The sequence below is a fragment of the Primulina tabacum genome, chromosome 12 (genome assembly GCF_025594145.1).
Source record: "Primulina tabacum isolate GXHZ01 chromosome 12, ASM2559414v2, whole genome shotgun sequence".
Classification (NCBI taxonomy): domain Eukaryota; kingdom Viridiplantae; phylum Streptophyta; class Magnoliopsida; order Lamiales; family Gesneriaceae; genus Primulina; species Primulina tabacum.
In genome coordinates, this window is record NC_134561.1 from 3,438,137 (window position 1) to 3,452,594 (window position 14,458).

Here is a 14,458-nt window from a genome sequence, read left to right on the forward strand (position 1 = left end):
GCGCCTTTATATTCCGATCCGTCTGTTAGATTTTGAATCCGACTTCAGTACTGTGTTCCTATCGACGCAGGCTATAACTGGACGTAAGTTTTACTACGTTTTGATATGTCTTGAAATTATGATATTGGGGGAATTGCGATTTGACAGATATATTGTGTTCTGGGTATACTGATCGGTATATAATTGAAGTCATATCGAAGAACGGACTGTTTATATAATTGTTATGATTTTCTGAAGTAATATGATCGAGATTGTACAGATTTGATATTATGATATGTTATTATTGAAGATTATGATTCGTATTGATATCGATTATGAGTTGTGGTATTATATCTGTGATGTTGAGATTGACGGGGTTATTGAGATTGTATTGTTATGCCGTCGAAACATCAGTAGATTGATTTTGATCGGATTCAGTTTTGATTGAGATTGTATCATGATATCGTTGATATGGATCAGATTATGTTTGATTTGAGTATTGATCAGAACAGGTCTTGAATTAAGTTATACATTGATACAGTGTATTCGATATTGTTATTGCCAGATTGATTTGACAGGCAGTGAGTTCGAGACTTCGACAGAGTCAGATCGACAGAACGAAAAGGAAGGTATAAATTGATGTTGATGCGGGATTGCACAACTCGAGTTTGATTTGACTTGAGTTTCCCAAAATCACATACTTTACCTTATTGCATTGATATTTGCAATTGAATGAGATTGATATTTTTGATCTATTGATTTATGTATTGAGTCATAGGCGGATACGTCTAGTCGTAGACGATTGATCTCGTGACAAGGGTGCCTGATAGTGATGGAATCGTCACTGGGCCCATTGCACATTGTCACAGAGGTTTGGCAGGATATGTCAAGGCTGATATGCCTAGTTAGTGGCTGATTCGCCAAGACGCCGGACGTTTGGTTATATCGAAGTGGATAGAATTAGAGTTTCTTCTATTATTGATGTTCGATATGGAAAGAGCCAAAGTCCGCGAATAAGAACGTACCACCACCCCGATCGGGAGTGTAGGTGAGTGTATGTTCTTATTCAGATCGGGATCCCTAGATTAGGATGAGTCGAGTCAGAGTCTAAGAATCACGGAATGTGATTCAGAGTTTGTATTGATTAATGTTTCTGATTTTGATACATGTTATGAATATTTGTTTCATGATGTTATATTTGTGTATATAAAATGCATGTATACATGATTTATACTGGAAATGTAGTTCTCACCGGAGTTATCCGGCTGTTATCTTGTTTGTATGTGTGCATGACAACAGGTGGGACATGATCAGATCAGGAAGAGGATGAGAGATTATAGTTAGCGTGGAGATCCGGGCCCAGAAGCAGAATAGGATTCAGCGCTTGATGTATAGCTGTTGAACCTAGTTGAGATAGAGACATGTAGTACATGATTTGTATTTTTTTACTGACATGTATATGAGATAGATTACATTACGTTTCCGCATTTATAATTTAAAAAGGAAAAAAATTTAGTCCCACTTTTCTTAATTGTTATATTTGACATTAATAATGATTAAGACATGAACTAGCGTCCGGGTCCCCACAATATTGAAATATTATATATATAATATATATTTAAAAAAATTATTGAAATCACACGGCAAATTGCCGTGTGATTAAGAGGCGCCACTTTAGACTTGCCGAAAGGCAAAGTCTATTGAGAGTGATTTGATAAATGATGCATCATTTCATTTAAGGCTTTTCATCTTCTATAAATAAGGTCTAATTCATTTGTATTCAACACATAATTTTCTCTTCTTCTCCTTTCTCTCTAAGTTTAGCTCTATATGCGAATTTTTAAGAATTAGCGCTTAAAATTCAAAATTTCAAGATATAAAATCTTAAGTTTGGAATTTTAAATTTAAAACTTTAAAAGTTGAAATTGGAAAATTTGCATACCATCTTGATAGTGTTCTAAACATTTTCAAAGTTCGCGTGTCTTTAAAATTTGTAATGCTACTAGGGGTGTCAATTCGGGTGGGTTGGGTCGGGTTGGGCAATAGTACTATTCAAAAATTGCCCAACCCGAACCCGAGCCAACCCGAAAACACTCAAGCTGAACCCGAATAAACCGATCAACCCGATTTACCCCATTTTGAATTTTTTTAAATTTTTTTTAAGAAAATTAAATAAAATTCAAATAATAATAATATTTTAATTTAAACACATAATAATAAAATCTCCATCATATATGTGATTTAAATTTGAAAGTCTAATTGTAGAAAAATAAAGTATATTTACTAAATAATATAAACAATTGTTTAAAAAATAAAAAATTCAAAATAAATATTAAATTATGAAAATTTATGATATAAATATACAATAAATATTTTTTTAGACATGCAGTATATAAAAATGTAGAAAATATTTATTAATTATATTTTTAAAAAAAAAATTTTGGGTCAATCCGCCCCCAACCCAATCTGATCATTTTTTCCGGATCAGCTATCGAATCCAACTCGATCTGACCCGAAAATCCCAAACACAAACCTGATTTTTTTCGGGTTGAACCGTGTCAGGTTTGTGGTTCGTGTCTGATTTTGACACCCCCAAGTGCTACTATTTTGAATCCGTAATAGATGAATATTGGGAAACGAATTACCAACAACTGTGAGTATCGGAGCGAGACAATATCGTTTTAAGAAAAAAGAGTCAAACTCTTGCATCGACTATTTTCTTATAGTAATTTAGTTCACTCATTTCTATATCGTGATTTCTCAAGATAAAATAAAAAAATACCAACCAACACTCCTCGCTTGTATGCTACTTACTGCCAGACCAATTCAGATTTAGGGAAACAATACAAATTTATTACAAAAATACGTTTTTAAGATTAAAAAAATATTATAATTCATTTAAATAATATGTATTTACGAAAAATATATTTATTATAATTTTTTATTATTTGGCAAATAAAACTGATTACCTAATTTTATTAAGTAAATCTTAACGTAATTAAAATTATTTCACTAATTATTTTTATGCCACAAATATTTCTAATGTGGGTTAGGCACATGAACATTTCAGGGCAACTGTGAGTTCGGCCTCTTATTGAAACCCCGACATCATTTAGCCTACAAAGTTTACATGGAATATAGCTCTCGACCTCTTTCCTCGACAGGATTAACGTTCGATTAAAATCGAGCCGATCTTTCTAAAGTCGAATTGACCAAAAAAATTTCGGCAAACCGAATTGATTGAACTTTACTACCAAATATAAAATTTCAATTAAATAATTGAGGCTCATCTGTCGCGGGCCTCGACTGCATGCTGCTATCTTCGGCCGATTTCTTGGCTACTTTGGTGTTTTCCGACAGAGGGGAGGTAGTAGTCGAGTTTAGGAGCAAGTTTCACTCAAACCTCACCCATCCCCGACGAGTTCAGCCGTGTTCCGAGAACCTCTGCTTCGCGACCACCATACGACGTTGATGTCATTTCTAGATCATTTTGGCTTCCAGCATTGAAGCTTAATTTTTAGATCGATTTCCAGCTACATTCCACCTTTATTTCTCGATTTTGCAAGTTTCCCTTCAAATTTAATTCAATTTCTTCATATTTAAAATATAGGTTGAATTTCTTAAGAATTATTTGAAGATACATGTATCTTATTTTTAGTTTTTTTTTTTACAATACATAAATTTTAATATATTTCTAGAAAGTTCTCCCATATATATTTTAGAACATTTTCAAAGATATTTTTGGATGATTTTGGAGACTTAGTTTTCATCATACGATTGCATTGATCATAACCATTTATTCATGATAAGAGTAGTATAAATAGGGTACTTCATTACATTTGTAAGCATTTAAGTTTTTAGCTTTTTAAACAAAAAAAATATGTTAAATTATTATTGATTCTATTAAAATTTTAATCGAAACATACTAAAATATCCCAATTATAGATCTATTGTTCACCACGGGTCTTTCTTTTTTTAAAAAATATTTATTTTAATATTTATTTAAGATTTTAAATTTAGCTAATTGGGTAATACCCGAAACCATCGCTATCTAATCGAATACACATGTTAATATAACCAAAAGAATATTTATTTATATAACAACTAAATAATCATATTAAATACTTACATAATATAAATGCATTAAATTATAAAATAAAAAAAAATTATAGAAGGAACCAATAATCTAAAGGAGGAGGAAGAAAGCCTACCCAAAAAAATAATAAAAATATAAAATATTATTAACAATAATATTATTCGGTGTCCAATTATTAAATCTAACTTAAGTCTCACTTTCAAGAAACTCGAATTGCTACTGGACTCCGCACCGAATGCACATCATTGGACCAAGTAATACTTCCAAACACATATTTTCCTGATCCGCTGTTCGGAACCACGTTCACTATGTAAGTTGCAGTCTTTTTACCATCAGAAAAAATCAAGAACACTTGGTTCGACTTGCAGCAAAACCCCTTCTGGATTTTCGACCTTTACATGGAAGGATTTCGGATCCCCTTCATTGCCTACGTAAGTAGTGGTTCGTGTAACTTTAACTGGTCGATGTAAATTGGAAACAAAAATGGAAGGGTAATTCAGATTGTATGAGGGAATTCCAGGCGAAGGACATGTGACTCTGGCTCTAAGTATGTTTCCAATAATCTTGGAATTGGCAATATTGCATAAATATGCAATCATGTCATTCATGTTGTAGTCGTAAATAAGGCCAGGATTGAGAGCATTGTTGGGGTTTATGTTTCCTGATCCCATGTCGAACGGGGTGGCCTTTCCATTATCAGATTGAATTGGTCCTCCAGTGTTATCCAGATGTGAGGCTGTCACAAATTCATACACATATTTCATTCAGTTTATTCTAGATAAATCAAAGTTTGGATGCCGAAATATTAAATTTGTATACGTGAATGCTTGTTCAAAATAATACATAATGCACGCATATGATTATAACCAATCTTCTAGTGTTTATATGCTTAGACAAAAGCTTAGTGTTATATGCTTAGACAAAAGCTTAGTTAGAAATCTCTAAACCATGTTTATAGCTTAAATCTTAGTTTTAAGTAAAAACTGCCATATATTTCATTTTTTCTAACAAATTTGTTTTGTTAAATTAAAAGAGCAAGTGAATTTTAAAATAAAATTAATTATACATTTTAATACAAAAATTTTAATTTAAAAAAAATTATATTCCATTTTTCATTTAAAAAAATGGTGAATGTAAGCTATAATGCTTCCTCCACTATTAGTGTCCTAACACCGATCAACCAATCTGACCAAATTTGAATAATATAATATATTTTTCGTAAAATTGTTGTAATACTATTAAGTTATATTACAAGATAAGATTCAAAAAATTTCTTTTATCAAGTAATTAATATATTATGTATGTTACAAATTAAGTACATCTTATCTTACTATATAATGCAACAAATGTAATATCGAAAAGGAAATTACGAATGGAACATAATATGAAGCTTACCTGTCGTCATGATGGCTGATTTTATAGCAGCTGGACTGAAGTTGGGATGAATTCCTTTCAAGGTTGCACCTATGGCCGCAGCATGAGGGGCAGACATGGAAGTTCCGGAATCGAATCCAAACCATGGACGGCCCGGATCTTCATGATTCCATGTAGGCCAGCTTGCTAAAATGTTAAGCCCTGGAGCTGCTACATCCGGCTGCGTAGTGATAATAATTTGAATTTATCATCGATGTTTATAAAAATATGTTGTTAAACTATAGATATATTGATAATTGTATAACACAAAAAAAATTATTCCTTGGCAAATATCGAATATATTCGTAGTCCGTCTTATAAGAAAAATGAAAAAAAAAATCGTACTTTGATGATGCTAGGGCAGATCCAGGTCCTCGGGAAGAAAACACGGCCATCTTCGGGGCAGGTTGTTGGTTGATCTGAGCCTCGTGCCGCCGAATATAAGCAAAAGGGCGGCTGAATCATGTCCAAAATTATCATTTTGCAACCAAACTACCAAGATAATTAGGATAATTCCCTATAAACTAGTATATAGGCTAAATTCCTTATTAAAAATAGATAAAAACTACCTTGTTTGTAAAGTAAGTTGACAATCTCATTACAATAAATTTTTGGTGTGTATATTTTTATATGTATGGATTAAATTATCCATTTTACCTTGTACTTCTCATGTATGCATCCAGCTTTCTTGCATCCTCCACGCCTATCACAGTTGTTGGTATCATAAAGTTCAAACTCATATCGTTGCTTGAATATGGATCAACGACGATCACTCCAATGCCTCCATTCTCGCGCACAATGTCGGATTTCGGCAACGTTTTGTCGTTCCAAGAATCCTTGATGCACACCACAATTTTTCCCCAAACAACTCTGGGGTCAAGTGTACCCTCTTTGCAGAAACTGAAAATTTTTCATTGAGATGTGAGATACAATTGAATGAGCTAGTTAGATATTAGAAAATTGATTGATAATAATGTAAGAAAAAATTGTAATATTCTTCGTGTATGTTTGTCTTTGGATCTGTGTATTATCAAAATTGAGTCTTAATACTATATTTTTCAAATTAGTCCTTTGTTTTGAAACTTTAATCCTTTTAGTATTTCCAAGTCAATACACCGTGGGAATGAGGACTAAAATTACAAACAAAATGACCAAAATTACTAAAGAAAAATGAAAATACAAAACAAATAAAAAACAAGGATAAGAGAAAAAAAACAAGTAACAAGTTAATGCACTAAGATTAAAATTTATTTAATTGATTAATATGATCAAAATCGTAGAGAGACAAACATATATATGATATAAAAAAAATATAGTTTCTGATTGTATAATGTTGCATGTACCTTGCACTGTCTGCCCATCTCCAATATTTTGCTGCATTTCTTCCATAAACTAGTTCATTATATCCATTCATATCGTAGTAGTTGAAACCTTGCCCCTTCAAAAACAAGAATTTCATTATGTATTTGAATTAGATTTAAAGAATTTGATCCTAACAAGATAGTAGAAGAAATTTAATTAAATCCCAACTACATACATTGAAAAAAGTCTAAAACTGATAATAATAAGAGTAGATCTCTTGTGTGACAACCCTACCGATATTCACAATAGAAAGTAATACTATTAGCATAAAAAATAATATTTTTTTATTGATGACCCAAATAAGAGATCAGTCTCACAAAATACGACACGTGAGGCCGTCTCAAACAAGTTTTTGCCTAATAATAATTAGGTGTAGATAGGTTTTGGTACTTTAATTAATCAAAAAATGATTTTACGGTTATAATTGGATTTTTTTTTTTTGCATACTTAGCTCTTATTTAGTTGAAGTGACATGAGAATCATGAATCCTAGCAAAAAAAAAAAAAAAAAAAAATACAATATTGACCAATTAAAGGAGGAAAAAATACAATATATATAAGCCAATTACTTTACGTATAAATTTTCATTCCCTGCATTATTGAAATTACCATTTTTAAGTCAATAAATGGAAAATGTGAAGGCCATACCCTCAAGGTCTCTGAGTTTCCCAACTCGACGGTGGCAACGAGCTCCCTATCGGTAGAAGTGGCTGCAACCGTCAGCATCCATGGTGCGGCATCGTCCACAGTCTCCGGTTCTCTACTATTTCCGGCACTAGAAGAAAAAGAATTCCTTTTTCAAACGCATGCAACGTACCAATTGAAATGCAATCACTCATGAATCCCGGACGATTATGCCGCACGAATCCACCGATCGAAAATGTCACTATGTCGACACCATCAGCGATGGCATCATCAAAAGCTTTGAGCAAGTCTGAGCAGGTACATCTGTTGCAATAGCTCAATGATCAAGAAAAGTAATGAAATAAAAACTCGAACAAGACTATATGGCGACGCCCTAACTTTTCTTTTAATAGCCAATACATATAATATAATCTAAATATTGAAGTATGTAAAAGCTTTCTAAGAGAGAGTGTTTCCACTGACCTGTTGAACCAGCAAACCTTGTAGACAGCGAGGCGTGCACCAGGAGCGCCACCACGAATGACCTTGTCACCGCCCATTCCTTTCATGCTGAGGCCGATGGGCATCACCAGCGACTGTTGAGGCCGTGTGTGTGTGCCGTGGCCGAAGTCATCCCGGGCTGAGAAATAGTGGCGGCCGCCATACGACACAATCGGCCCGTTCTCTTGCTCGAACCCACGGGAGTACCAACGGTAGCCGATCACTTTGCTGCATGATTGAATTGCAAAGTTTACAATACATATATATATTCGAAAATATAACTCTGTCTGTCAAAATATATATATAGTATATATATAATATATATATATATATCCTAACTTTGTTTCAAAAATACATAAAAACCCAACCATTAATTCATCAAATTTCAAGAGAGAGTGAAGCATATGATATTAAAAAATGTTTTTTTTTTTCCTTTTTCTTTTTTTGAATTGAAGCAAGTGGATTGTGACCGACTTATTGCACTGGGGTTCATCGGGGCAGTGGCCTTTCCATCTAGCAGGAGCCGGACCAAATCCATCCGCCCGAAAACTTGGTGATTCGGGCCATATCCCTGTCCATTGAAAAAATTTAAAATATATTATATTATGGAAAATATTCAAGTTAATCAAACAAATTCAAACTATTTTATATCATATAATGACAAATATACTATCTAAAATGTAAAATGAGTAGTTTATCAACAAATACATACACCTGATCTTGATTAATTATTCATATATTAAAAGTTTCAAAAGAAAGAAAGAATTACTAGGTACGTACCACTATCCAAATGACCGACGATGACATCCAAGTCTTTTTGCTCGGATTGAACAGTGAATACGCTTTGAGCAGCAGCCCCGACGAAATCCCACGACCTCGAAGTTTCAAGATGTCCATTTTGATTCTCGAACACTGATACAACTGACTCTTGAGCTGCATTTTTAAATAAGCTCCATAGTTATATATTGAATTAAATAATATTCTACAGAATTAGATCATTTACAAGAGATTTATGGGCTTCTTCCGGAGTAAGCATTGCCGAAAACCCTCTGAAACTCCTGTGATAGTGGTAGATTATAGCCTTTTGTGCCTCTATGGAAGTGCTGCAAGTTCATCAGTGATAAAAGATTTTTAAAAATTAAAAGACATTTAATATGATATACATAGTACTATTGTATCTATATTCTATACCATATAACAAGATTAATTATTATTAACTTTTATGCATAAGTGTTGTATTACACCGTGTACTGATATGACTCACGAGCACATTCATGAAAAAAATATTACATGAAATCGACCTTGATATATATAGCACTGTGGATAATATTTGTATCTAATTATTATAAATTTTTTACCTGCCAGTAACTGAGGATAATAAGTCACGGTTGGAGGAGATCACAGATTCACTGCTGGGAACGAATGAGATCCCATGTAAACTATGTAATGCTGTGAAAAACAAGACAAAATATGAACTTATCTTGAACAAAAATCAATTTAACTAAATGCATGTAAATAGAGAAAAAATAAATAAGAAGAAAAAAGTGAAATTTAAAATAAAACACACAACAACAACAACGTATATTTACCTTAGATTTTATAACCAATATTTTCATATCAAATAACTTGTGTTTTAAAATTAAATTCTATTTTGTGTTATCTGCGATTCACTCTATGTGTAAAATATATGTCGAATTTATTCACAATAGAATACAAATAACAAAAAATATAGTGTAAATCATTGATTCACATTTGTATATATTTATTCACATTTATGTAATATTTTCTATCCACAGTGAAACAAAATATAATTTTTATTATTTTCTTTACAAAAAATATTTATTAACGAAACAGCAGAAAACGATTTAAAATAAATTAGAAGAATGTTATTAAAAAACGATTTAATTCATTATACCACACACGAAGAAGAATGGTTGGGGAAAATGGATTTATAGTTAATTGAGACATTCTACCGGTGGCTTCACCAATTAATTGAGAACCAGTTTTACGAGTATTTTCAACGTAATAAAACACTAAGATAAATTCCAACACACATTATAACATAAATTTGAAAAAAACCCCATTTTAGATAAAAAAAAAATGATATTCGAATAGATAGAATTTTTCATGTCACATCGGAAAACGACGTATCATGAATATTACTTGAAAACAAAATTATTTACTTCGAACCACAAACAAACAAACAAAAAAGAAAAACAAATATGATTAATTAGATCCATATTCAATCCAAAAATTTTTTATTATTAAAGATGACGCTTATAAACTAAATTAATAAAAAATTAATCCTTACACATATATATACATAATCTAACACACCTTACGACCATCAGCGGCGGAAGTAACGTTGGATCCATGAACGATGTTAAATAAAAAATATAGAAGAACGAAATTAATGAGGGTTTTCATTTTTGAAGAAGGAAGGAAAGGAGCAACGTTGAGGGTTGAGAAATGAGAGGAATAGGGAGTGTGTTGGAATAATAATCTAATTTTATATTCAAATGATAATTGTTATCTTATAAAAATCTTTAGATTGCATGGAGATAATTATATCGAAAAACAAGGGTAAATATCTATTATCAATTTAATATAAATTTAAAGAGAAATTTGTGTTTCTCAAAAATACAGTTTCTCAAATTTAAATTAATAAAATATTTAGTAGTTTATGTGAATTAAGCGATTTAAAAATTGCAAATCTATGTTGAAAAGATAGAAAAGTTTTAAAATTCAAATAGGGTGTGATATTATCGATAATATATATGATTATCAAGAAAAATTTCAGTTACAGATATCAACACATAGATCGATTTCAGCTACATTCGAGCCTTATTTCTCGATTTTACAAGTTGCCTATAATGGGGATTTTATCCCTTCGAATTTAATTAAATTTTATCGCATTTATCACACTATATTGCTTATTGAATTGTTAATGTAGACGAGTTTATAATTTAATGTCGAATTTTTAGTGCGATATTTGGAAGGAATTATGGTTGTTCGACATTGTTGGTATTGGTTTATTGATATTCGAGATAAGAAAATTGTCGAAATTTAAATATCGTGTTGTTTAGAATTTTATATGAATTTTGGAAATGTTATATTGTTTCAATCTTGTACATATTGGAATGTTTGGAACGAATAGGGTAAATAATTAGACTCGGATATTTTGGGAACTTAGTTGAGATTTAGAAGATAATTTGTCAATTTGAGATTTTTGGGGAAAATATTTCAACTTTAAAGGTTTTTAAAAATATTAGTGAATTATTTAAGATATAGATAATGTTGGTGAATTTATTCGGTCTTTTGAATATTTTAAATGGTATAGGCCGAGATGATAACATTGAAATTTTATGTTGATCGTTGGAATAGTTGATTGGTATATGTATGTTGTAATTTGGTAAAATACGAAGATAACATATAAATCTTATTTATACATATTTATGTCGTTAATGTGATTTGTATGAATTTTATGACTTATATGATGTGGTCTAAAATGTCTTGTTATTTATATATTCATTTATTTTACATGGTACATGACATTTAAAATAGACATGATATATATAACATCATATTTTGAATTTATCGTCCTTGTAATCAGTTTCCTATTGTATTTTTCTCTTGGAACACATTGTTAATGTTTCAGAATCAGTGAGTGGCCTTTCAGTCGAGTTATACTTGAGACCGAAAATATGATTCTTTATTCCTGGACATTTTCTGTGTGATATGCTCTTAATTAGGATTCCGATATCACATGTATTTTGATATTGTGTCTTCCTAACGTATTAATATTTTAACATATTTTCGATCTCTTCAAGAGATTCATCATAATGCATTTTTCGTACATCCATTAACTTTCAACCCATAAAGATTTTGTCTCAAGCCAAAAATCAATAACAAATGAGATAATTCATCATTACCAGTTGACATAATATTTAATCATGCTTATAATATACATTGTGTCCCCAAAATATGACTCATTTACTCAAAATAAATGATTTAATATAATAATGTCGATGCGTAATAATTGTCTTTACTGGTAGAACAATCAAAACACGATACTTGAGTTATTATACGATTTAAAAGATTTGAGTTGCACAATTACATCATCTATAACTTTAGTAAAGCGGCAAACATTCGCTCATATAATTTATATCAGCACCAAAGTCATCGAAAGGGTGAAGCTAGGATTTTTAGTATAGGAGGTTAAATTTAATGGCAAAAAGTGCATTGATGAAAAATCGACTGTTATGATATACATATTATTTTAATCCTTAATTTAATCTCAACTTATTTATCTCTAGTATATTAATATTATTTTTCTAATAATAACCTCACCAATAATTATACAAAAAAGCTAAACTCGATATATATATATAATATATATTATATATATATATATATATATATATATATATATATCTATATATATATATATATATAACTCACTTAATGATATGTAATCGATCAATTAAACGATTTAATTTTTATTTATGACAAACACAAAATTTTATATTTGATTTATATTTATAGTTAGCTTCTACACAACAATCAATATAACTAATCTATTTAAATTTTCACGCATTAACCCATAATCGATACTCCTTTGATCACGAGTTCGATTATTGTTGGTTGCAAAGAGTGTAATTATCGATAAAAAAATTGTTGTGGTGCAATAATTGTCCTTGCTAGTTGAACAATCGAAATGCGATGTTTGAGTTGTACGATTTAAAATATTTGAGTTGCACCGTTCTTATCAGCTATAATTTTTGATAAAACGACAAACATTCGGTTTTAAAAAATATTCTATTCTTTCCATCAAAGTTTCTGAATTTTCCATATTTTAGCACGAATAACTAAAACTCGAATTGAATCGAAACCAACAATAATGATACTTTCACATTAGATTTTTTTTCCTCCACATTTTTTTAACATTTATTTCCGAAATTGAATAGATGAATCCACACATGGACAATAAATTTATTAATAGATGTGAAAAATGATGCATTTATTTATTTATGAGTAGGTCTCTTGTGAGACGGTCTTGTAGTGTATCAGCAACCAAAACTCCATTTGATGGGCAGTTGGTAAATCAGTTAAAACAACTATAAGTAGTTGGATAAGGATGAGTGTTGATGGCTTGCACTTGATCACCGAATATACTCATGAACAAGAAGATATATAAAGGTGGAGTCATGCAAGGGAAAAAGGACACCAATCATTCACCCGAAGAAAATCGAACAAGAGGCAAGAAGCCATTCACACAAGGCACGAGAGTTTTTCTTTGAAATTCATAGAAGAGAAAGACTGTGGAGTTGAGTAAGGATATTGTATTAAACGTTGTTCATTGTGTATACTGCTTCAATATAGTGGAAACACCTCCCGTGGATGTAGATCATTTTCTTGATCGAACCACGTAAATCTTGCGTGTTGCGTCTCGTTTTATTTCTGTTGATTTTGTGAATATGATTCTTAATTCAAATTGCATTCAATCGTGGAGTTAAGATACGAATCTGAACACAAGCTTTGAGTCAACAACAACAACTGGTATCAGAGCCAAGTTCTTGGCTATTAAGGAACACGCAAATGGGCTCCAAGATTGAGGTTGATTGGTTCGATGGATCAAGGGATTTTTCTCTATGGCGAAGAAGGATGCATGATGTTCTTGTTCAACAGAAAGTCGCTAAGGCACTTAGAGGTGAGAAAACTCTACCAGAAAATCTCACCGCTGATCAGAAGATGGATATCATGGAGACAGCATTCAGTTCACTCACTCTCCACTGAGTGATAAAGTACTACGAGAAGTAGCTCTAGAGAAAACAGCCGCTGGGATCTAGGCAAAACTTGAATCACTATACATGAAAAATCGTTGCAAGATAGGATCTATCTTAAAGGTAAATTTTTCGCCTTCAAGATGAATGATTCAAAATCCATTTATGAAAATCTTGATAAATATAACAAACTCATTCTTGATTTGTAAAACATTGGAATAGAAATAGAGGAAGAAGATAAGTCTATCATTATGCTAAATGCTCTTCCAAGTTCGTATTCAGTATTAGTGGATACAATGAAATATGCAAAGAGCACATGGTATTTGATGAAATTCTGAAGGTTTTGAAGGCTAAAGAATCTCAAAAATTAGCAGAAAAGGAATTCAAATATCTGGGAGACAGCTTGTATATAAAGGGAAAATTTGAAAGGATGGGAAATATCAACAAGAAAAAGGCCAAATTCAATCCCAAGTCAAAGAAACTGAAATGTTTTATTTGTCAAAAACAAGGCCATTTCAAGAAGGATTGTCCCAACCGGTTTAAACATGGTGACAAGAGAAATGAAAAGGAGAAGCATCCGTTGCTCAGGATGGCTATGAAAGTGCAGAAGTTCTGTGCGTAGGAGATCAACAACTAGACCAAGAGTGGATCTTAGACAGTGGATAATCTTTCCATATGTCACCAAACAGGAGTTGGTTTGT

General features: G+C 31.5%; 1 protein-coding gene and 1 long non-coding RNA gene across 2 annotated transcripts; both read right to left on the reverse strand.

The window, feature by feature from the left end:
- Window positions 1-5,696: 5,696 nt before the first annotated feature.
- On the reverse strand, window positions 5,697-8,059 carry LOC142520145 (subtilisin-like serine-protease S). Its single transcript, XM_075623146.1, has 6 exons — window positions 7,957-8,059; window positions 7,498-7,797; window positions 6,832-6,926; window positions 6,146-6,388; window positions 5,834-5,944; window positions 5,697-5,727 (listed from the first exon to the last, which is right to left on the reverse strand). The coding sequence occupies exons 2-6, from the start codon at window positions 7,573-7,575 to the stop codon at window positions 5,697-5,699; spliced, it is 558 nt and encodes a 185-aa protein (XP_075479261.1). The 5' UTR covers window positions 7,576-7,797; window positions 7,957-8,059.
- Window positions 8,060-8,084: 25 nt separating this feature from the next.
- Window positions 8,085-8,899, reverse strand: LOC142520923 (uncharacterized). Its single transcript, XR_012814030.1, has 3 exons — window positions 8,755-8,899; window positions 8,449-8,545; window positions 8,085-8,202 (listed from the first exon to the last, which is right to left on the reverse strand). It is a non-coding gene; the product is annotated as an uncharacterized LOC142520923 (long non-coding RNA).
- Window positions 8,900-14,458: the final 5,559 nt, after the last annotated feature.